The sequence below is a fragment of the Nelumbo nucifera genome, chromosome 3 (genome assembly GCF_055504915.1).
Source record: "Nelumbo nucifera cultivar China Antique chromosome 3, China Antique-T2T, whole genome shotgun sequence".
In the NCBI taxonomy this organism is placed as follows: domain Eukaryota; kingdom Viridiplantae; phylum Streptophyta; class Magnoliopsida; order Proteales; family Nelumbonaceae; genus Nelumbo; species Nelumbo nucifera.
Genome location: NC_142651.1, coordinates 100,949,389 through 100,974,950, shown reverse-complemented (window position 1 = coordinate 100,974,950; position 25,562 = coordinate 100,949,389). Strand labels below are relative to the sequence as shown.

At 40.3% G+C, this 25,562-nt stretch overlaps 1 protein-coding gene across 6 annotated transcripts in view; it reads right to left on the bottom strand.

Moving 5' to 3' along the window:
* Nucleotides 1-25,562, bottom strand: part of TBL13 (TRICHOME BIREFRINGENCE-LIKE 13) — a 113,494-nt gene that overhangs the window by 70,998 nt on the left and 16,934 nt on the right. For all 6 annotated transcript variants that reach the window (XM_088901568.1, XM_088901570.1, XM_088901567.1 and 3 more), the window contains 2 exons: nt 23,894-24,034; nt 1,888-2,008 (listed from right to left, as the gene is read on the bottom strand). In XM_088901568.1, the coding sequence (XP_088757694.1) occupies nt 1,888-2,008; nt 23,894-24,034 (262 nt within the window). The remainder of the gene's footprint in view (nt 1-1,887; nt 2,009-23,893; nt 24,035-25,562) is intronic.

Genomic DNA, 25,562 nt, shown 5'->3' with positions numbered 1-25,562 from the left:
CTAGGGTGGTTTTTGGAGCTAGGGATATGATGTTTCTCTGGTCCTAAATTCTTCTCGAATTCAGCAGTATTCAGCAATATCCTTATGTGGTTTTATAACCAGAGCAAATTAGACTTTACATCATTAAGCTGTGGATTTTGTGTTTTGGGTCCCTCAATTCATTCTCTTTCCCAAAATAAATCCCTGTCTTGCAAAGAAACGAGTAAGTTCCTTTTTCTATAACTAACAGATTTTATGAATGAAACAGAAAAAATATGTACAAGTACAACTTCCCAAGGAGAGGTAGACTGTCCTACCTAACCCCAGTATAAGTAATTACAACCATGCCCAATACAATTGCCCCCTGTTTACCCCTTGGTTAGCTAATGTGTCAGCCAACCCGTTTACAGATTATGGTACCCACTGTATTCTTATCAGCATATACTGTGATAGCCCTTTAATCCTTTTTAGCACCTCCCTGTGAGCCCATACTGCCTTTTTCTCATCTTTTAGCCACCCAACCACCACTTGAGAATCACCTTCAATAATTACCCTGTCAACATTCATTTCTTTTTCCTTTTGTATTCCAACCAATACAGCAAGGAGTTCAGTTCTTGTAGAGTCCCCAACCCAATAGGGTCCGAGAACAATGCTAAGATATGGCCTTCCTTCTCTCTGAAAACCCCTCCTACACCTGAAGGACCCAGATTACCACAGATACTCCTGTCAAAATTTAACTTGATAAAACTCTCCTCTAGCAGTACCCATTCCAGCTGAATTTTAATATTCCTTGATGAGGATGCAGCCTTTCTTTACATTTTCTTCTAATGTCATCAGAGGAGTAACAAGAGAACAAATCCAGTGATATGATCCAATTTGTCACCCTTATCAAAATACATTCCAACACTGCTTTGTTGCTTCTCTCTTTTTCATTAAAGATTCTTGTATTTCTTTCTTCCCATATTGACCATACAACAGCAGCCCTTGTGCATCTCCACATCAACCTTCCTCTCTTCCTTGATGGGCGCCTGAGTGATGCCTAGGCAACAAGGTGCCCATGGAGGACCATTTCGCTTAAGCACCTAGCTGTTTTGTACATGGTGCCATAAAATATTTTATATTTTTATTATTTTAGATTACAATAATAAATAGGCATTATTACACTATGCATCTTGTGGGGTTAGATACTAGTTTCTTTTTATTCTTTTCTTATCTGTTAGAGTTCAATCAACACACATGTTGGTGTATGTTGTCTTTTGAAGACTTCAAAACCTGAACCAAGAGGCAAGGAAGAACTTAAAATTGTGTCCAATCAATACATTCTTCTTCCTCTTCTTCCACCCTTTCTTTTCCTATTTTCCTAGGATAAAAATAGGGGCTCAACCTTTATATTTTCTGAATTTTCTTTTATTTCTTCTTTTTCTTATCATGAATATGTTGATTTTCTATGTTTTAACCTGAATTTTCTTTTTCTTATCATCCCCTTCACTATTGCCTAGCCTCACCTTGGCTCCTTGAAAACTATGAAACAGATTATAGTGATAAATGAAATAAAATCATTTTTATAATATAACTAAAGCATCACTTAAGTTTGCAAAACTCAATTCAATTAGGGAAAAGCATTTATATTAAAGAAAAACTTCTGTAGTATCTGTGAATATACACATTTATAATCAATCATTCTCTACAAAGTGGACGGCCGATAAGTGAAACGTGACTATTACAAAATTACTGATGTGGAATCATATACATCTGTAAAACAGCAGCTATTTTTCCCTGTTTCAACACCCTTTAAAAAAACCATTTAGGCCAATTGTTTAGTTTGCAAGTATGATGTTAGACTGTCTTAACCAATGCAGCTATTCCATTTATTTCTTGTATAAAGTACAAAATCAGTAAATGTCATACCATGTGCTTTAGAACCATATCTAGGCCAATCTCAGGAGTTATGGGAGGTAGAACAGGCAAACCCTTCTCAAAAAAGAGCATTGGTGATTTAATTGGGTCAAACTTTGAAGGTGCCCACCACCTAAACATAAAAAACCACCGAAGAATTAATGAAATTTACATGCATGCAAAGGAGAACTCGAACTCATTATACACAATTAAGATTTTATGCATACTAGAAACTAGTAAATGTTGTTGACAATACTATGTTCATTATTTTCTAATGCTTTTCCATCACCGATAATTAAACATCAAGCAACATAATTTTGCTGTAATCTTCACTGGTTCATAAGTCAAAGTGGCAATTAATTGCATTGGGTCAATTCAAAACTGACTGGTCAAGCAAAACTAGATAATTAATTGAGATATGTTGCAACTTGAAATGAGGAAGGAACAGGAAGAGTAATAGACTGTGAGCTCTCTTCCCCAAAACACTCCCCCTAAGGAGAACCACCAAAGAAAAAATATGTAGACACAAAAAAAGCAACATCCATAGTGACAAACCTACTCCTTGACACAGGATCATAACAATAGTATTCTTTCTAGTTTTGAGCATACCCAAGGAAGACACATTTTTTGGCCTCAAGGTCCAACTTTCTATGATGAGAACCAAGAATATGAACAAAACAAACACACCCGAAGACTCTCAAATGTATGTGAAATATCTCCCCTCTAGAAAAAGAAGATTATATGGCACCTTAAACCCAAGAATGTGTGAATGTACATGGTTGATCAAGCAAAAAGTTGTGAGAACTGCATCACCCCAAAACGAAACTAGAACTAAAGCACACACCATAAGACTTCTTACCACCTTTACAACAAGTCTATTTTTTCTCTTTGCTACCCCATTCTACTACGGTGTATAAACACAACTGCTCTGATGAATCAACCCATGTTTTGGGGAAGAGAGCTCATATTCTATTCCTCTTCCTGATCCTTCCTCTGTTCCTTTACTTGCACCAATTACACCATCAATTTCATCAATTACACCATCCCAAATCTCCTTTGCAGTATTAGCCTACAAAAAATTTTTACCTGTTGTTAGAATTAGTTTTTTTATTTCTGCTGTTAGGGTGCTGCCAGTCTAGGATGCTGTCAGCATGTTCTTTTCTTTGTTTAAGTTCTTATTATTAAGGTGGGCCACCAGGGGCATGCTTGTAATTTCTGTTTCTTTTATTTTAAATCATGTTAATACAAATAGGAAGCTGGTAGCCGCCAGCTTGAGTTTTTTGACTCTCAAACACTTTTTGTGAACTGAATTCGGATCTAAGAGAAAATAGATTTAGGGGTGTCCAGAATAGTCGACCACCACCCCAAAGAGACTCTTATATATATATATATATATATATATTGATAAATAACATCAATTCCATTAAAATAATGAATAGATACAAGAAGATCCCCTTAGAGGCGCGAGGAGCAGCCTCTCCAAACAGCAAATACACAAACTACAACAGAGAAAACATGAATGTTGAAATTAAAACAATAGTTACAATTGTGCCCAGAACAATGTTTCCCCAGTTATCCCTTGTTTTGCCAAGACATCAGCAAAAGCATTAGCTGATCTCCCAACCCATTGTACTGTTATAGACATATTTCTTGTCAGCCATTTGAATTTCTTTAACTCATTTTTGTAGCCCCAAGTGACATCCTCCGGATTATTTAACCAGTCCACCACTGTCTTAAGTCTCCTTCAATCAGAAGCTGCTCCACGCCCACTTCTTTTGCAAGAAATATTCCTTGTATTGCAGCTAGCAGTTCTGCCTGGATAGAGTTCCCAACTCCTAAAGGACAAGAGTAGATTAAGACAACCTCTCCAGCCTCATTCCTCAGTACACCTCCCATCCCAGAGGGACCCGGGTTACCCTGGCTACTCCCATCAAAATTCAGCTTCAAAGAACCAAGAGGAGGGGGGACCCAGCTAGTCACTGCCCTTCCCTTGTAGGAGGAACAGCTTGCTACCAACTTCCAATCCTTCCAACAATCAGCAAAAGTAACATGGTTAAATAATTCTAGAGTCTTTAACCAATGTAAAGACCTGGACAAAATGCAGTCCTTTAAGGTTTGACTGCTTCTTCCTTTTTCTTGGAAGATTCTGGCATTCCTTTCTTCCCATACTGTCCATAACAATGCTGCTCGTGAGCATTTCCACATTTTCCTTCCTCTTTTATGGGGCCAAGAGAAGAAAGAAGGGTTAAAGATTGTGCTTACTTCTGCTGGCATATCCCAACTAGACCCAAACAAAGATAGAAGCCAAGCCCAGAGCTCTGCAGTGACACTACAAGATAAAAATAGATGATTACAATCCTCACCGTGAGATCTGCAAAGAATGCACCAGTTTGGTGAAATACAAAGGACGGGTCTTCTCTTTTGTAGGTTGTCCATTGTGTTTACATTTACCATGACACACTTCCCAACACAAAGCCATAACCATGGGGGTGATCGGCCTACACCAGACTTCTTTGAAAGGGAAACTCTTATGAGAGGGAGATTGGCAGAGGAACTTGAAAAAGGAACCACAAGAAAAAGACCCTTTAGGGTGAATGGCCCAAATCCTTTTATCAGGTTTCAAGGGATCCAACCAAACCTAATCAAGGAGACATAGAAGAGTAGATAAACACTCAATTTCCTCATCCCTTAATCCTCTACGGAAACCAAAATCCCAAGACAAAGTTGGTAAGGATAAATTCAACGGAAGGAATTTTGAGATCACATCATTTTTATACAAGGAAACAGAGTACAATGAAGGAAAAAGGTCTTCCAAAGGGAGATCTCCAACCCAAATGTCCTCCCAAAACCGAATAGAATTACCTGAACAAGCATCATACCTGGCACAGCTAAGGAACTGCGGAAGAACTTTGTGAATTGCTTTCCAAGGTGCGGCTAGGTTAGCCCTCCTTGATGCACCAGCATCCCAACCACTCTCTAAACATCCATGAATACTCTTCACTACTTCGTGCCAGAGTCTATCCCGCTCCAAGGGCCATCTCCGCAACCACTTCCCTAACAAAGCTGAGTTCTTTTCAAGCACATTCCCGAGCCCTAATCCTCCCTCCTCTTTGCTTCTACCCACAACCCCCCACTTAATTAAATGGTCTTTTTTACCTTCTCCCGGTTCCCACAGAAAATCTCTATCAATTTTTCCAACTTCTTCGCTTCCCTAGACGGTAACCTAAAGGCAGAGAGATAATAGGTAGGTAGATTCATGAGGGTGGCTTTTATCAAAGTGATCCTCCCACCCAAAGAGATATAATTTTTCTTCCAAACAGCTAGTCTCTTTTCTAACTTCTCCAAGATGGAGGTCCAGAACCTACTCTCCCTAGGGTTTGCTCCCAACGGAAGCCCTAAGTAAGACAAAGACTAGGAGGAAATGGAGCACTCAAGACAGCCTGCAATCGCCTCAACCTCCTCAAAAACTAAATTTACTCCGGCTATGTAGCTTTTTCCTAGATTGATTTTCAAATAAGAGACTCCTTCAAAAACTGTAATCAATTCTTTCAAATTTTCCACCTTCTCACCAAAACCTCCCTCACAGAAGATCATCAAGTCATTTGCAAACTGAAGGTGAGTGACTGGAATTTGGTTTGTGCCTACTCTCCAACCCCTTATCACATTTTCCCTATCAGCCCTAGTGATAATTCGACTAAACACATCAGCTACCAAGGTAAAGAGGAAGGGTGAAAGTAGGTCCCCTTGTCTGATTCCCCTACTAGCTGGAAAAAAATCCCTCACCACCCCGTTTACTAGGAAGGAATAGTGACAAGAGCTAACACAACTAGTCATCCAACTACACCATCTTTCCCCAAACCCACACTTCCTCAAAACCTCTAGTAGGAACTGCCAGTTCACCAAATCATAGGCTTTCTCCAGATCAAGCTTACAAACAAAGCCTCTCTGCTTGGACCTCTTCATCTCTTCCACACATTCATTGGCAATCAGAATCTGATCAATTATCTGATGCCCTTGGATGAAAGCCCCTTGAGCCTGACTAATAATGAAGAGGAGGATTTCTTTAATCCTTAAAGACAAGACCTTGGCCAAGATTTTATAAATACTAGTCACCAAACTAATTGGCCTAAAATCTTTAGGATGGAGAGCATCAGCTTTCTCGGAACTAGGGCCAAGAATGTGGAATTAATGCCTCGACTGACTATATGCTTCTCTGTGAACTCATTAAAAACCTCACAAAGATCATCTTTTATCTCCTCCCAACAATCCTGGTAAAAATCCATTGTAAAACCATCTGGTCCTGGAGCTTTGGACCTGTCCATCAAAAACATCGCCTTCCTAATCTCTTCTTCCTCAAAGTTTCTTTCCAACCACCTAACCTGATCTTCCTCCAACCTTAACCAATCAATTCCTTCGATTTCCCTCCTCTCATCCAAGGGTCTTCTGTAAATCGATTTGAAATGTTCCACAAACTTCCTAGCAATATCATCCTGGTTAGTGAATTCCTCCCCCCCCTCCCTCCTCTCTTCCAAGAGCCTCGTTTATATTAAAGAGATAAAAGGTATGTACAGTTACAAGAATTCCCTTATCGGGCTGAAAGATAAAAAGAACAAATAAAATAATAAGAACTATGATATAGTACAACAAGGACTACTCTAATAATGTACATCAAGATATATCTTCACACTCCCCCTCAAACTGATGCATAGACATTAGCATCAGTTTGCCCATAAGAATGAGATGTCGACTCTTAGTCATGGCCTTGGTGAAGATGTCGGCAATCTGCATGTGAGAGGCAACATGAGGAAGAGATATAGAGCCTGCAACAAGGAGGTCTCTAATAAAGTGACAATCCACCTTGATATGTTTAGTCCTCTCATGAAAGATTGGATTAGATGCGATCTTGATAGCGCTGGTGTTGTCGGCATATAGAGGGATAGGAGTAGGAAGAGAAATCCCAAGATCAATGAAAAGTGACTTCAGCCAAACAATCTCGCTACATGTAGAAGACATAGCTTTATACTCGGCTTTAGTGGAAGACTTAAAGACAGTTTGTTGTTTCTTGCACTTCCAGGAGATGAGAAAGTCACCCATGAAGACACACCACCCAGTAGTGGATCAGCGAGTGTCAGGGCAACCAGCCCAATCAGCATCAGCATAAACCCTCAATTGTATGGATGATGAGGAAGAGAAAAACAATCCCGGAGAGGTTGTGTCTCGAACATAACGAATGATGCGGCGAGCTGCAGTCATATGAGGTTGTCTTGGGGCAGAGACAAATTAACTGACGACCTAAACAACATGTGAAATATCAGGCCTGGTCATAGTAAGATAGATCAAAGAGCCCACAAGCTGACAGTACAGGGTGGCATCAGGAAGGATGAGGCCTTCGGATTTGGATAGCTTGACATTCAGCTCCAGGGGGGTATCAACATGTTTCTCATTAGTGATTTCAGCTAGTTTGACAATATCAGAGGCGTATTTTTGTTGACAAATAAAATACCCTCGACTGGTACGATGAACCTCCAAACCCAAGAAGTAAGTGAGAGGACCCAGGTCTTTCATATGAAATGAGTTATGAAGTAAGGACTTCAGCTCACAAATGCCGTCATAGTCATCCCTCGTTAGGAGCATGTCATCAACATATAATAGAAGAATAGTAATACCCTGGGGTCTTCTCTTAACAAAGAGGGAGTAGTCAGAGGAACACTGGTTATACCTGGCTGCAACAACATCCCGGAAGCGCTCAAACCAAGCCTTGGGTGCTTGCTTCAAGCCATATAAAGACTTCTTCAAGCGACAGACACGTGAAGGATCACTACAATATCCAGGTGGAGGTTTCATGTAGACTATCTCCTTTAATTCGCCATGAGGGAACGCATTCTTCACATCTAATTGATAAATAGTCCAAGAATAAACAACAGAAATGGCCATAAGAGTCCAAACTATGGTGATCTTAGCAACCGGGGCAAATGTTTCTTCATAATCAATCCCATATTCCTGACTGTATCCTTGGGCAACTAACTGGGCCTTATATCGATCAAGAGAGCCATATGATTTTAGTTTGATCATAAAGACCCAATGGCTTCCAACAATAGAAGCATCTAGAGAAGCAGGCACAAAATCCCAAGTGTCATTCTCATGGAAGGCTTGAATTTTGACATCTAGAGCTTCTTTCCACTGAGAACTTCTAATGGCTTGTTGATAAGATCTAGGGATATATGTGGAAGAAAGTACAGCAGTAAAGGAACTATGGTTTGAAGGAAAACCATAGCGGTCAGGAGGTCTAGAGATACGGGTAGAACGACGAAATGGAATAACTGAACTATTATCTGAAAAAAGAGGATCTTAGGTCAAGGTATCACTTACAGAGGATATCTGAGATGAATGCTCTGGACCGGGTGGAAGGGGGGTTGTAGGCACAGGAACCGGGACATGTAGCCGCTTGTGGGTGAAGACAAGAAGACCTCTCTTGGTTGAGGAAGTAGTAGTGTCATTTGAATCAAAGTCCTACAAAACAACGATGGAAGGAGCAGACAATCTAGCAACCCCAGCAAAGAAGGAGATATGTTCAAGAAACACAACATTCCGAGAAATCCGAATACAACGAATAGAAGGATCATAACGCAAAAATCCTTTGTGGTCAGGACTATATCCCACAAAGGCACACATAGCAAACTGAGCAGTTAATTTAGATCGTTCACGAACAGGAAGATGAACAAAACAAAGACATCCAAAAACATGAAAGCTAGAGAAATCTGGGGGATAACCAAAAAGTTTTTGGAAGGGAGAGGTGTTGCCTAGAATAGACGATGGAAGAAAATTGATCAAATACACGGCTGTACTGGCTACTTCTACCCAAAATGAAGTTGGAGTATGAGACTCCTTTAGTAATGTCCGCACAACACTGAGAATGTGTCCGTTCTTCCGTTCAGCTACACCATTCTGTTGTGGAGTTTCTAGGCAGCTATGCTAAGACTGAATTCCATGACTCCTTAAATATGCCAAGAAGTCTCCATCTCTATATTCTACCCCTGAATTTGAGCGGAGGATAGTCACACTGCACTTGAATCGATTTTGCACCATAGTATGAAACAATTTAAATGCACCAAAAACTTTTGATTTGTATCGCAAAAAATAAATCCAAGTATATCTGGTACAATCATCTATAAATAATACGAAATTTCTATACCCCAAGCGTGAAGTAATAGAAGCAGACCAAACATCACTATGTAACATCTCAAAAGGTTTAGTGGCATGTTCAGATTTATGAAGAAATGGTAAAACATGACTTTTACTCAAACAACACATAGTGCAAGAAACATCAAAAGTATCAACAAGAGGAATTTTATTCTTAATCAAACCAGAGTCAAACAAAAGTTTTAATTTTTGGGAATATGGATGACCCAATCGTTTATGCCATAAATCCCAAATATTATTTCTATAACTCAACATAGAATCAGACAAAGAAGAACTAAGTAAAGTAGAGGATGCCCCCGGTTGAGACCTCTCGAACTCCAGCGCAAACAAACGACCCAGCCTACGCCCCTTCCCTTTCACCTTCCTAGTGTAACGGTCCTGTATCAAGCAACCATCATGAGAAAAAGTGAGAACATTTACTTCATCAACAAGTTGACCAACAGAAATCAGATTAGTAGTAAGGTTGGGTACTAAGAGGGTTTTGGAGAGAGGAAAGGATCTGGTTGGTGACAGTTGAAGGGACAGATTATTATTACCAATGATGTCTAACTTTTCACCATTAGCAGTAATAATATGTTTATAGTGAGTTTTAGTGGAAGGGATTGGGTGGTTGAGGTAGGCTCCTGTCATATGGTTGGTGGCACCTGAATCTATAATCCAAGCATGTGAAGGGGAAGAACAATATGCAGAGAACTTACCAGACAAGCCAATAGCAAAGGAAGCAGAGGAAATAGCAAAAGATACCAGTTGTTGAACCCTTTCTTCAGCCATGACACTTGTTGATTCACCTTTCATTGAGGACTCACCCTTGGTAGATACAGTGTCTGTTGCTGGTCCATCTGTTGCCTGATAGGCCCAGTGCTGAGAGCCCTTAGCTGGTCGAACTGGATAGTCTGGAATGATGTGACCATGTTGCTTGCAATAGGTACACACATTCTTCTTCTTACAGTGAGATGTTATATGTTCAAAACCCTTACACTCATAGCACTGGATTTTGGAGAGGTCCTTGGAGGTTGGCTTCTTACCCCCATGAGCAACAAAGGCTGTTTCAGCCCCAACTTCAGCCATCTTCTCATCAAACCCAGCTGCAGTGAGAAGTCTAGTCTCTTCTCTCAGAGGTTCCCCTAAAACAGAATCCATATCTGGAAGTGTTCCCCTACTCAGAATGTTGGACCTGATTATCTCATATTCAGGTCTAAGTCTCATCAAGAACTGAATCACCTTTCTCTTCTCAAAGTGCTTCTAATGATATTTTACACACTCCACTGGATCCGAGGGTTCAATGTGAACAATCTCATATTCAGCCCATAAATCAAGAAAACTAGAATAATACTCTTGTATCCTCCTATCTCCTTGGCTGTAAGAGAATATTTATGATTCTATCTGATATTGCTTAGATACATTGGACTGTTGATAAACCTTTTCTAGGTACATATACATCTCATGTGTTGTTTTCATTCTCCTCATGGGAACAGATATATGATAGTCAATAGAACTCAGAATCCAAGAAACAAGTCTACCGTTGTTGTAAAGCTTTGGCCTCGGTCTCAGCTGGTTTGGTGACCATTCCATTCAGATATCCTCCTAAACCCTTTCCCTTAACATAAAAGTCGAAGTGAAACTTTCACATCCCATAGTTCTGTCCATTCATCTTTACAGGGATGACATCACCTCTGTTTGAAGCCATTTCAGCAAGAAAATAGCACAAATAGGGTTCGGCTGAAGTTTAAAGAAATTAATTTGAAGCAAAACTTGATCCAAAGACAAGAAAAATAGACTGTAATCAATCCAAGAGAGTCAAAAAACTGAGATAGAAACCCCTTACTTACACCGGAGATTGTTCAAGATCCAAAACGAAGAGAGGCTGAACACACAGTCCAGAAAAGGAAAGTCTGGGCGCAGCAGCCAAGAAGAAGAGTCCAGATCTCTCTCAAAACTTCACAGATCTCCGTGAAATTTTCAGAATATGTTGAGAAGGGTTGGGCGACAACTCCTTTCAATTCTTACTGCAAAAGGAGATCAAACAAGAGAGATCCAATAAAATCTATCTCTCTGGGTGCGCAGAAAACAGAAGAGGAGTTCCTAGATAGATCAAAACAGTCCAGGACCACTCGGCAGAGATGTAGGTTTTCAATAAATCACGAGGGCAAAACAGATCAGAGAGAAGGAAGATCAAAGAGCAACCTGCTCTGATACCATGTGAACTGAATTCAGATCTAGGAGAAAACAGATTTAGGGGTGTCCAGAATAGTCGACCCCCACTCCAAAGAGCCTCTTTATATTAAAGAGATAAAAGGTATGTACAATTACAAGAATGCCCTTACCGGGCTGAAAGATAAAAAGAACAAATAAAATAATAACTATGATACTGTACAACAAGGACTACTCTAATAATGTACATCAAGATATATCTTCACACTTTTTCTCTTCTCTTCTCTTCGTATCTCTCTTCTCTCCTCTCCTCTCCTCTCTCTCCTCTCTGTTCTAGAAAGAAAATATGGTATCAGAGCATAACTCTAGGCAATAGGAATCTCTTTTCTCCTCTGAATCACATTCCTTCCACCCAGTTTTCTGACTCTTGGACAGTGAAGGCAGAAACCCTAATCGGACTAATCAGAACCATCAACTGTTGCTGTTTTTTTTTTGGGTTCTTCCTTGGTCATAGCACCAAGGTAACCCTAGTAGGAGGGGGTCGATGCTGTGAAGGCTCTCTTCTTTTGGCTGATGCTGTGAAGACTCAGTCTTGGAACTGCACCTTTGTACAGATGCTGTACAGGGATGTGTGGTTCCCTTTTTTGTCACAGGTATGTGTTGTGATTGGTTGATGTGTGTGTGTGTGTGTGTGTGTGTGTGTTTTGGGTCTGTGTTGTACATAGACCAAATGATTACTTAAGTATAATTTTTTGGACTTTTCTTGGACGGTTTGAGTGCTGCTAGAGGATGTCAGCAGTGTAGTTTGTTATTTCTGGACTGTTTTCTGAACTGTTTGGTTGAAGTCCAATTTCCTGGACGGCTTGAACCATTCTTGGATGGTTTGATTATTGCTAGAGGATTTCAGCAGTGTTTTTTGGACTGTTTTTTGAACTGTTTAGTGGCTGCCATTAGATTTCAGCTTGGTCCTTTGTTTCAGAAGCAGATTTCTGAGTGTTCAGTGCCCTAATTATAACTGTGGGAGTTAGTAATTGAGTGGGGATTGTCTTGTAGCCTTTGTTTCTGTCAATGGCAAATGATGATTCTGCCTCATCTGGGGTTACATCAACCCGTAGTACAGCTGGTATGGGACAGCTGGTATGGGAACTGAAAATATGATATTTCCTATGCCAATTACTCTTTTGAATGGCCTGAACTACCTGGAGTAGGCTAAAGGTGTAAAACTTTACATAACAGTTAGGGGAAAAGCTAGGTACATAAATGGAAGAGTGAAAGAACCCAAGAATGGGACAGCTGAACATGATAGGTGGGACCAAGAGAACAGTATGGTGATGTCCTGGCTTCTAGCAGCCATGGAACCTGATGTGAAGAACTTTACGTGGGCAGACACCGCTAGTGAAATATACGAACAGGCCAAAACCACTTATTCTGAGCAGAGGCACCATGCTAAGATTTACCAAATTACAAGCTGAATCCTCAACTTGTAAACAGGGGAATCGTAGTTGTAGAGAAGATGGGCCGAATGGCCCATAGGTTGTTTATTCTTTCTTGTTATTTATGTTTCTTTTCTGTAATGGATCGTATTCTGGGCCCATCCTGTCAATACTAAGTTCTTTGTAAATTTTTGCCCAACTAAGGGCCTCCTTGTAATTATTCAAATATATCTAATAAAACAGTGTTAGGGGGCTAAGAGAGCAAGAGTTTGAAAACCCTCTTCTCAGACCCTCATTGTCGAACCCTCAATTCTCTTCTCTTCAGTTTTCTTCATGGTATCAGAGCATACCTAAACTTCAATATCTTAGGGCTGGAAGCTTGACTCGTGTTGCCTGATTCTTGGAGGTCATTGAAAGTGCCCAAGACTTGAATCTCTTGGAGAAGTGGTTCGGTGGCCAGGAAGAATCAGAGAAAAGAAGGGGAAGAGGAACAGTTCGGTTCTATTGAAGCTCGAAACTGTAAGTTGTACTCAGATTTCTGGGTTCAGTTTTCTTATGGTTCGAAACTGAAAGTTGCACTCAGATTTCTGGGTTCAGTTTTCTTCTGGTTGTTCTGTATTGCTTTCGAATGTGTTTGGACTGTTGAACTGTCCGAAAAACTTTGGTTGTTTTGTACTACCTTCGGCTGCCATTGAATCTGGTTTAACCCAAAAATTTCTGGGCTGTTTTTCACTCCTTATTGGACTGTCAAACTGCCGAAACATCCCTGTAACAAGGTTGTGGATTGTTGCTTATACCTGGCTGTTTTTGAGGGGTTGTACGAACTATTCTTGAGGCCTTTTCTCTTTTGACAGTGGGGTTGTCTCTATTGCCCACACTGTGTTTGTGAAAATGGTACTTCGGTTGAGTGCCAAGTGGTATTTACTTTGAAGTTCAGATTTGAAAAGGGTACTTCGGCCGAGTGCCTAGAAGTTTCTGTTTACTTCTTGGAGGCTGAACTCGGTGTATTGCCTTCTTGTGGTCGGCTGAACTCTGTTATTGCTTGTCCTTATTCAGTATACTTGTAGAAGTCATCTGAAATCATATTTGAAGTGTTTACATGATGTACTCCTCAGAGTTTGAAAACAAAAGTGGTGGTGAATATGGACTTGTTCAGGGGACTCCAAGTGATTCCTTATTGACTGTGACCACAGTTAAACTAGATGGAACTAATTATCTGGCATGGTCACAATCAGTAAAGATTCATGTATGTAGTAGAGGAAAGTGGGGGTTCATTTCCGGGAGTAAGAAGGCTCCCCCAGAAGATGATCCATCCTACGAAAAGTGGATGCAAGAATATTACACTGTCATTGGGTGGCTTGTGAACTCAATGCAGCCACAAATCAGTCAACACTACCTATGGATGAATTCAGCAAAGGAAATTTGGGACAGTGTTGCAGAAACCTATTTCCAAAAACTCAATGTGGCCCAGGCATATAAATTGAGAAGTGATGTAAAGAATTTAAGGCAAGGAGAGGAACCTCTTGTTGTATATTTCTCAACCCTTAAGTCCCTATGGCAAGAGATTGACCTAATAGAAAGTGTAACTTGGGACACCACCAATGATGTAGAGACCTATAGAAAATTGGTTGAAAGGAACAGGGTTTTTGAGTTCTTAACTGGACTAAACCCAGAATATGATATCACAAAACAGAATATTCTTTCCAAGGAGTGTGTCTCTTTGTCACAAGCTTATGCATTGGTGAGTAGTGAAGAGAGAAGAAGGGTTGTCCAGGTTCAAGGGGCTGATATTAATGATCACTTTGCCAATATGGGGATTAAACCTAAAGGGAATGCAGGAACTTCTAGTGGCACAGGAAAGAAAGAAGTTATATATGAGTACTACAAGAAGCCGAAGCACACCAAAGACAAGTGCTGGAAGTTACATCCTAATCTTGTTCCCATTCGGTTTCAGAAAAAACATGATAGTAAAAGATCAGGAAGTGCAAATATAGCTGTCGGGCCAGATAGTGAAGAGATGTCTGCTTCTGAACAGTTGGCAGCCATGAGAGTAGAATATGAAAAGTTTGGGAAGATGATCAGTCAGCTGAGTGATGTGACCTCTCCTTCCAACCCTTCAAGAAAATTCTACTACTTCAGCATTTGCTCATTCAGGTATAAGGGCTTCTGCCAATCATGCTACCTCTTCAGGTAATCTCAAGATCCTTTGGATTATTGACTCAGGTGCTTCTGACCATATGACCAATCTGTCTACCTTGTTTGTTTCATATGACTTACTTCCTGGACGTGATAAAATCACTTTAGCTGATGGTTCACTTGCCCCTATCTCTGGTAAGGGAACCATCAAGGCTACGGATTCCTTGTACCTACTTTCTGCCCTTCATGTACCTAAACTAAATACAAATTTGTTGTCTGTGAGTAGTTTAACCAAGTCACTAAATTGTTGTGTAACATTTTTTCCTTCCTATTGTGTTTTTCAGGATCTGGAGTCTCAGAAGGTGATTGGGAGTGGCCATGAGGCGAACGGAATATACCTGCTTGATACTCAGGGACAATGCACTGATCATCTTGGGAATGTTGCTCTCGGATCTGTCTCTTCAGAGTCTGTTAGTCGGATTATGTTGTGTCATTGTCGTTTTGGTCATCTGTCTTTTTCTGCCTTGAGTCATCTATTCCCTGAACTGTTTAAGGAAATTAGTTTATCCAGTCTTCATTGTGAGTCTTGTGAATTGTCAAAGCATTGTAGAAACAATTATCCTTTGAGCTATAAAAGATCTTCTATTCCTTTTAATATTGTGCATTCTGATGTGTGGGGACCTTACCACTTACCCTCCATGGGTGGCTACAAATATTTTATCCTGTTTATTGATGACTTTTCACGGTTCACTTGGATATTCCTGATGAAATCCCGTGATGAAGTTCCAAGACTTGTAAAACAATTCCATGAATTTGTTCTAACCCAATTTGATACCAGGATTAAAATCTTCAGATCGGACAATGCAAAAGAATACTTTGAAAAAAACCTATCCTGCTATCTTTCTGACATGGGGTTATTCATCAAAGCTCATGTTCTAGGACCCCAGAACAGAATGGGGTTGCTAAGTATCTTATTTGCCTCACATGTTTCTACCAGGTTTTGGGGTGATATTGTTCTTACTGCTACCTACCTTATAAACCGCATGCCATCCAAGGTTTTGGGGTTTAAGTCTCCCTTCACTCTTCTTCATCCGGACAAGGACCTTTTTCCTGTTCCTATTCGTGTCTTTGGTTGCACCTGTTATGTAAATGTTCCAAGTGTCCAAAGGCATAAATTTGAACCCAAAGCTCAAAAGTGTATTTTCCTTGGTTATTCCCCCACACAGAAGGGTTATTGTTGTTTTGATCCAAACTCTGGCAATCGGTATGTCTCAATGGATGTCACCTTTGATGAGCTTTCCCCCTTTTATGGTTCCTCTCCAGAAGGACATTGTCCACAGCGGGAGGATTTGACACAGGTGTTTTCTCTTCCTCTTCCTGTCCTTGTTGAGTCTCTTGATGTGTCTGCCTCTCCTTCAAATGTATCAAGGGTGGATCAGTCGTTCCATTCTCCTTGTCCCAGTACTCTACCTCCTCGTCCTATCCTCAATCCCAAGGTGTATCAAAGGCAAAGATCCAGAAATGTGCAGGTTGTTTCTCCTACAACACATGAGCCTCATACACTTCCAGTCACAGAAGAGACAACAGGTACTGTTTCAGCACCTTTGGATTCATCCTTCCCTGACCTTGATATTCCCATTGATGTTAGAAAAGGAAAACGGAAGTGCACTGCACACTGCATTTTCAAGCATCTTTCTTACAGTTTGTTTTCACCTTCATACTTTGCCTATCTCTCCTCTGTTGCTTCTCATCCTATTCCCATGTCTGTGTCAGAAGCTCTTAAGTTCCAGAATGGAGGGATGCTATGAGATCTGAAATCGATGCCCTACACAAGAATGACACATGGGAAGTGGTGGATTTGCCTAAAGGGAAGGATCCTGTTGGTTGCAAGTGGGTCTTTACTATCAAATACAGAGCTGATGGCACCATTGAAAGGTACAAGGCCAGGCTGGTTGCAAAAGGCTATACACAGACATATGGGTTTGATTATTTAGAGACTTTTGCACCTGTTGCCAAGAAGACATCTGTGAGAGTACTTTTATCTTTAGCTGCTCACTTTGACTGGCCCCTCTATCAGTTGGATGTGAATAATGTATTTCTGAATGGTGAATTACATGAGGAGGTTTACATGTCTCTTCCTCCAGGGATGTATGGAACTGATATGAAAGGGAAGGTATGCAGGCTGAAGAAATCTCTTTATGGACTAAAACAGTCCCCTAGAGCATGGTTTGAGAGATTTAGAACAGCACTTGTTAATTTTGGTTATGTGCAGACACAGTCCGATCATACTCTTTTTGTGAAGAGGAGTGGACCTCTGGCAGTATACCTCATTGTGTATGTAGATGATATTGTAGTGACTGGTAGTGATGCCTCGGGAATTCATGATTTAAAATTTTTTCTCCATATAGAGTTTGAGATTAAAGATTTGGGGGAATTGAGATACTTTTTGGCATAGAAGTGGCTTGATCCAAGGATGGGATTCTTATCTCCCAAATGAAGTATGTTCTTGACTTGCTCTCTGAAACTGGAAAGATGGGTGCTAGACCAGTTGCAACTCCTATTGATATGAGTCATAAACTCTTAGCCTCAGAAGGGACATTGTTAGAAGACAAAGGAATCTTTCAGAGACTTCTTGGGAAACATTTGTACCTATGCATGACTCGGCCAAATATTGCATATGCAGTCAGTTGCATTAGCCAATTCATGCATGCTCCCCGAGACATTCATATGGCAACTGCAGAGAGAATCCTATGTTATTTGAAGGGCTCCCCAGGAAAGGGTATTCTGTTTGCCAAGCATGGTCATATGAAACTTGAAGCCTACACCGATGCTGATTGGGCCGGGAACATTGATGACAAAAGATCTACCTCTGGGTATTGCAGCTTGGTAGCTGGTAATGTTGTTTCTTGGAGAAGCAAGAAACAATCGGTTGTTGGTCGGTCTTCTGCTGAAGCAGAATACAGGGCCATGGCACATGGGGTTTCTGAATTATTATGGCTAAAATCTTTGATGGAAGAACTTGGAGTTGAATATGACAAGACAATGATGTTGTACTGTGATAATCAGGCTGCCATCAACATTGCTCACAACCCGGTGCAACATGATAGAACCAAGCATATTGAAGTTGATCGACACTTCATTAGGGAAAGGGTCTCTTCGGGTGAAGTGTGTCTTCCTTTCATCACATCTGAAGGACAGTTGGCAGATTTTCTCACCAAAGGCATTCCCAAGGCAAAACTTCAGCATGATACCAGCAAGCTTGGCATGATTGACATCTATGCTCAGCTTGAGGGGGAGTGTAGAGAAGATGGGCCGAATGGCCCATAGGTTGTTTATTCTTTCTTGTTATTTATGTTTCTTTTCTGTAATGGGCCTTATTCTGGGCCCATCCTGTCAATACTAAGTTCTTTGTAAATTCTTGCCCAACTAAGGGCCTCCTTGTAATTATTCAAATATATTTAATAAAACAGTGTTAGGGGCTGAGAGAGCAAGAGTTCGAAAACCCTCTTCTCAGACCCTCATTGTCGAACCCTCAACTCTCTTCTCTTTAGTTTTCTTCAGTAGTTTGTCAGCCTATTATTCAGCCCTTACTTTAGTACAGAAGGAGTTGGACCACTATCAAGCTATAGAATGGAAACATGACGATGATGCTAAAGCCTATAAGAAGTTGGTTTCTCAGTAGCGGGTTTTTGCTTTCTTGTTGGGACTAGACCTGTATATGAACCTCTTAGAGTTCAGATTTTAGGGAGTAAAGAGTTGCTTTCAGTTCAAGAAGTTTATGCCCTGGTTCAATCTGAGGAAAGTAGGAGTGTGATGGTTACAACTGAGGGGGAGCAACATGTGGCATTAGCTGCAATGGGTGGTAACAATATGGGAAAGAAAAATGACTCCAAGAAAGCTGATGATAAGGACAAGTTGTTTTGTAGCCCTTGCCGACGTTCAAGACATACACGGGACACATGTTGGGATCTCCATGGGAGGCCAAAGTGGGCTATAAAGAACCAAGAACAGGGTAAGGTGCAGGGTTAGAAGAAGCCTAATACAGCACATAATGGGGCAAACGTGGCAACCCAAGATACTCAGTCTGGTGGAGTGTTGACTGGTACTGCTCGAGAGTACTTCACTGGTTCTGACCCCAAGGAAGATATCATGAATTCCTTCTGAAATCACTTGGAATCATATGATGGGGCCTTGCACCAGATGGACAGTTTAGTCATTGGTACCCCTTCCACTTCATTTGCGTCTACATCAGGTAATGCAGCCTCTGCCTTCCATGTATCCATAACTCCTGATTCCCCCTGGATCGTTGACTCAGGGGCCTCCAACCACATGACCGGTAAGCCAAACCTTTTTCAGTCTTATAACCTTTTGTTAGGAAGGGATAAGGTGAGACTTGCAGATGGATCATTCTCCTCCATTGCAGGCCAAGGATCAATATCCCTTCCTCATGGACATGAATAATGTTTCGCATGTTCCTCAACTTCCCATCAATCTACTTTCCATTAGTAGTATCACAAACTCTTTAAACTGCAGTGTGACCTTTTTTCCTGGTTCATGTGTTTGTTAGGATCTAACTTCTGGGAGGACGATTGGTAGAGGAAGCTTAGTGGATGGTCTCTACACTCTTGACAACAATGACGGTTTCTCTGTGTCATCTTCAGAGTCGCATAGTCAATAAAATAAGAGTCTAATTTTTTTGTGGCATAATCGGTTAGGTCATGTGTCTTTTGAAATAATGAAGTCTTTGTTTATTTAAGTCATGTTTAGTATCAGATTTCCAATGTCAAGCATGTCAATTGAGTAAGCAATGTAGAGCAACATTTCATTCAAGTAATAAAAGATCAAATTTCCCTTTCCATATTGTGTATTTTGATGTGTGGGGGCCTACTACTATAACTTCGGAGGGCGGGTATAAGTACTTTATCACATTGATTGATGATTTCTCCCGTTATACATGGGTGTTTCCCATGCGTAGTAGAAATGAAGTTCCAAAGGTTGTGCGGGATTTCCAAAGGATGGTGTTTACACAATTTCATGTTGAAATTCAAAATTTTCAATCAGATAATGCAAAGGAGTATTTCCATAGTGAGCTCAATGAGTTCTTTGCTTCCCATGGATCCATTCATAGGAGCTCATATGCAAGAACACCGCAACAAAATTGTGTTGTAGAGAGAAAGAACAGACACCTCCTTGAGGTTGCATGAGGGATGATGTTACACATGAATGTACCAAAACGTTTTTGGATAGATGTTGTATTGACTGCTGCTTATGTCATCAATCGCATGCCTTCCAGAGTGCTGAACTACAAGGCTCCTCATCAGTTGTTGTTTCCCCAATCTCCTTTGTTCTCCATTCCCATGAGAGTTTTTGGTTGTTGTGCTTTTGTCCATGATTTATCTCCATCTCGTGGTAAGTTAGACCCTCGGTCTATTCCATGTATCTTTCTGGGGTATCCCTCTACTCAAAAGGGTTATCGGTGCTTTGATCCCATTGCTCATAAGTTCTTTGTCTCTATGGATGTCTCATTTTTTGAGTCTAAACCATTCTTCCCTACTTCCCCTTAGGGGGAGAGTAGCATGGAAGAGGAGAAGCAAGTCCAGGTCCAGGTCCGTCAAGTCTCTCTTCCTTCTATTCCGGATCCTACTCCTTTTAGTGTCTTCCAACGTACACGCCGTAGAGATCAGCAATGTGACAAAGATGTAGAGCCACCAAACACAGAGCAACCAACACCTTCAAACTCCTAGGAGGTAAGTCCAAATGAACTAGGTACTATCCCACCTGTTGATACCCCAGCTCCCTCTTCAGTTGTGGATGACCTTGACATTCCTATTGCTCAAAGAAAGGGAATCAGGTCATGCACTACCAAACACCCCATTACCCAGTATGTCTCCTATGACCAAATTTCCCCCCTCTTATCATGCTTTCCTATCTGCAATTGATAACATACCTATACCCAGAAATGTTGCAGAGGCTTTAAAATACCCTGAATGGACAGATGCTATGAAGGAGGAGATTAATGCCCTCCATAAGAATTAGATTTGGGAGTTGGTGGATCTTCCATGGGGGAAGGACCCAGTAGGGTGCAAGTGGGTGTTTACAGTGAAACACAAGGCGGACGGGACAGTTGAAAGGTACAAAGCAAGGTTGGTAGCAAAAGGGTACACTCAAGTCTATGGTGTTGACTATGATGAGACGTTTGCTCCAGTAGCTAAGATGAACTCAATTCAGGTTCTTCTATCATTGGCTGCAAACCTTGACTGGGAATTACATCAGTTGGATATAAAGAATGCCTTCTTAAATGGTGACTTGGAGGAGGAGGTCTATATGGTTCAACCCCCAGGGTTCTATGCCAAAGGGAGTGAAAATAAGGTGTGCAAGCTAAGAAAGTCTCTCTATGGTTTAAAACAATCTCTCAGGGCATGGTTCAGTAAATTTCATATGGTGGTCCAGCAAGTAGGATTCAAACAATGTCAGTCTGATCACACTCTCTTTGTGAAGAGATGTCAGGAACAGGTTATTGTACTGATAGTGTATGTGGATGATATCATCATTACAGGAAACTGGAGCTCAGAAATACAAAGGTTGAAGACATTCCTAGCCTCTAAACTTGAAGTGAAAGATCTGGGTCCACTAAAGTACTTTCTTGGAATTGAAGTTGCCCGCTCAAAAAGGGGCATCTTTATTTCTCAAATGAAGTATGTCCTTGATTTGTTACAAGACACAGGCAAGTTAGGAGCAAAGCCAGCAGATACTCCTATGGATGTAGATCATCAACTGGGTGATTGTGATGGTGAACCTCTAAAAGATGTGAAACAATTTCAAAGGTTAGTAGGAAGGTTGCTCTATTTGTCCATGACACATTCAGACATTGCTTATTCAGTTGGGGTCCTAAGCCAGTTCATGCATTCCCCTAAGAGACCACACATGGAGGCAGCAGAGAGGATTCTTAGGTATTTGAAGAAGTATCGACAAATAGGATTGTTATTCAGTAAACATAATCATCTAAAGGTGGAAGTCTATACAGAAGCTAATTGGACAGGTGATGTGGATGATAGAAAGTCAACAAGTAGATACTGCACATTTGTGGGAGGAAATCTAGTGACATGGAGAAGCAAAAAACAAAGTGTAGTTGCAAGGTCAAATGCTGAAGCAGAGTATAGGGCTATGGTAGTGGCACATGGGGTCGCTGAAGTACTTTGGCTGAAGAATCTTCTAAGGGAACTTGGGATAAATATTCACAATCCTATGTCTCTTTACTGTAACAACAAGGCAGCTATAAATATTGCTAGCAATCATGTCCTACACGATAGGACCAAGCATATTGAAGTGGACAAGCACTTCATAAGAGAAAAACTGGAGAAGGGAGAAATTTGTACTCCTTATGTCAACTCCAAGGAGCAGCTAGCTGATGTTCTCACAAAAAGGCTTCCATACTTGCGGCATAATGAGTTGTGTGACAAGTTGGGCATGATAGATATATTCAGCCCAACTTGAGGGGGAGTGTTGTTAGAATTAGTTTTTTTATTTCTGCTGTTAGGGTGCTGCTAGTCTAGGATGTTGTCAACATGTTCTTTTCTTTGTTTAAGTTCTTATTATTAGGGTGGGCCACTAGGGGCATGCTTGTAATTTTTGTTTCTTTTATTTTACATCATGTTAATACAAATAGGAAGCCGGTAGCCGCCAACTTGAGTTTTTTTGACTCTCAAACACTTGTTCTCTTCTCTTCTCTCCTCTCCTCTCTCTCTTCTCTCTGTTCAGGAAAGAAAAGACAATGTGAGGTAATATAGAATTACACAGCCAAGACATCACCATGTAATTCTCCTACACCCACAGGGAAGAATTTGTATCATTTCTTCTCCTCCCCAATAATATACCCCAGTTTTCCACAAGCACCAATAGCCATCTTGGCCGGTTGTGCCCATTCTAAATAGTTTGTACCATCCATATTGATTGTAGAAATAACCCCAAATCCAAATGGACCACTAGCACTTCCTACACCCAGACCTAGGTCACTGGCTGATTTCTGCTCAGCACTACAACCCCCCATATCAACTCAAACAGCTTAAAACAACAAAAGGATCAAGTAGAGCACTCTAAGATCAAATCAATCTCACAAAAAAAGGTGGGGAGCTTTTTCGAAAGAAGAAAGCCCTACCAAAGAGAATTCTCCCTTCCCAAAACTGAGAGAAGGAGAACAAGGTGTTGATCTCTCCAGAAGGCTTAGAAAAGCCCAAAAACTGAACCGTCCCCTATAGAAAACTCAAATTTATCTAGGAAAGTCTGAGCGCCCAACACCAAGTCAAAAACAATGAGTCCAACTTGACTAGAACTCTTCCCCGCACTCTAGTCCTTCCTGATTTTGATGCCAAACCATAAATCACCTTCTTGATGACTGAAATCCACCAAAAAATCCAAGAATTGAGCAATCTGAAGCAAATCGATCAGCCCTCTATTCGCTCATGCAGTCGGCTGATCTAGGGCTGCATGAATCAGCATTGAAGGAAGCCTAACTTGGCTCTGATACCAAGTAGAAATCAGCAGAAAAATAATATATATATAGAAAGAAATGAAAGAAAGGAAGAGTTTTGTGTGTGAGAGAGAGAGAAGAGGACTAGAAGGTGATAATGCTGTCCGGCCCTCTACAATTAGTATTTGTACTTTAAACAAAAAAAGGCATGCACAAAGACAAATATGCCCTTAACAGGGCAGCTAATGCTAACAACTTAAAAAGAAGAAAAAAAAAACACTACTTTAACAACTTCTAAATGATGGGCTGTGGTCCCAACTAATTAACTAAACAAATAATAAATAGAAAACAGGTTATTAACAGTAAAATCCTCTACAGGGACAAGGGAGGCGGTGGTTGGATTGGTCAGGTTGTCATAAGAAAATAGTAGTTCAGCTTAAGAAAATGACCAATACAGATATGGCACTATTACTAATTTTACCAAATTATGTTCAACAAATGCCAGGTAGATGGCAGGTTGTGAGGCAACCAACTCTGCTCATAAAATTCAGGTTTTATATTCATAATGTAGTCATTGGCATAAGGAAATGTGTGTTACAAATTGAGGTGACAAGGTGGGAATTACTATTACCAGTGGCCTGTATTTAAGATAAGAATATCATGGAAGCTTGGAGCTTTTGCCCAAGTGCCTTCTGGAACATCAACATCCACCCTGAAACCTTCTTTATACCCAAAGGATTCTAGCACACCACCATTAGCATCAGCTGACCATCTAAGTAGAAATCATTAAGTTAGTATCAATGAATGAAAGCAGCATATTAGATTTTCTTTAATATAACAAGATTTTCTCAATAGAATGGTAGAATTAAAAAAATGAAACAAACTTAGAAAAAAATTATGTTTCTGAGTTTTCATCACACATAGGAAAGAGGAAGAATTCCCAATGCTGCTCATGATTAGTGACTCCCGGTCCCATATAGAGAAGCCCGAAGAATTTTATGCAACAGAAAATATGTCAAACACTGCACACCATATCAATGATGGAATAATTTCCCACCATGCCACATTTTTAGTTTGATGATGGATTTCCTTTTCCCCAGTGGTTATTTTGTCATTTTCCTTTCTTAATTTCATTTTAGATTTTTTTCTTGGGAGGTTAATATAGATTAAGATTTAATAAAAGTCTCATAAGCAATTAGATTTCCAATTAGGATCCATGGCACAGTAATGGCCAATATATCATTGACCATGGTGTTGCTTTCCCAAATGACCAAGTGCAACACATACAAAAATAAAAATGCACAGACAGATATGTACAAATTTATGTTACAGAACAGGGCATGCACTTCCTTCAGATTCCCCAGAACAGCATAAAACATGATTCAGATTCAATTGGATATTTATTACACTACAGAAAATTATAATTTAATATTTTACATATAAAATTATCTGTTTAGTTTGTAAAGTTGTACCCCAGTAGTTGAAAGGTCTGTGCTCACACACATAACAAGACACTCAGGCATACATCAATGTATATATGTATGGAGAAACAGACTGATCACAAGAAAGGCTTACTTATTATACACATAAATGAGATGTGTGTTAAATATGCCACTTCATTCTTATTGATTAAGATAGGTTTAAATGACCTTAAATACAATGCACCTTTTGACCTAAACTGCAAATTCAATTCCAATCTTCTCTCAGGGACTTGTTCTCCTCTCTGTATTCTTTCTCTACTTTACCAAAAAAAAAAAAATTCAAAATTTGTGGCTTCTATTTCCCCTTCCTCATCATGGGTTAACTGGGATTTGGGGTTTTGAAGAGGTTTGAGGGATGAGGAAACTACCAACATAATCAACTTGTTAAAGATCCTAGATGAAATGTGCTTAGGCCTTTCAAAACCAGATAGGCGAATTTGATCTCCTTACCCCTTGGGTCTTTTCACTTGTGCTTCTTTCTTTAGGGCTCTTGGACATCCCCCTAACCCTCAATTTTCTTTCCCTATCAAATAAGTGTGGGATATGCCCATTCCTCTTAAAATCGGGGCACTTTGCTGGGAGGTAGATCATGAAAAGATCAATACTTTAGACCTGCTACAAAATAGAAGACTGAACTGGTGTTTATCCCCAAATTGGTATATACTTTGCAAGACTAATGGTGAGACTTGTTTTCATTTACTAATATCTTGCCTTTTTGTTGCTTGTATTTGAGAAAGTTTTTTTTTTTATAGTTGAAATTGATTTCATTAATCAAGCATAATAAAACTTTACAGATGTGATTCAGACCAATAAAACATA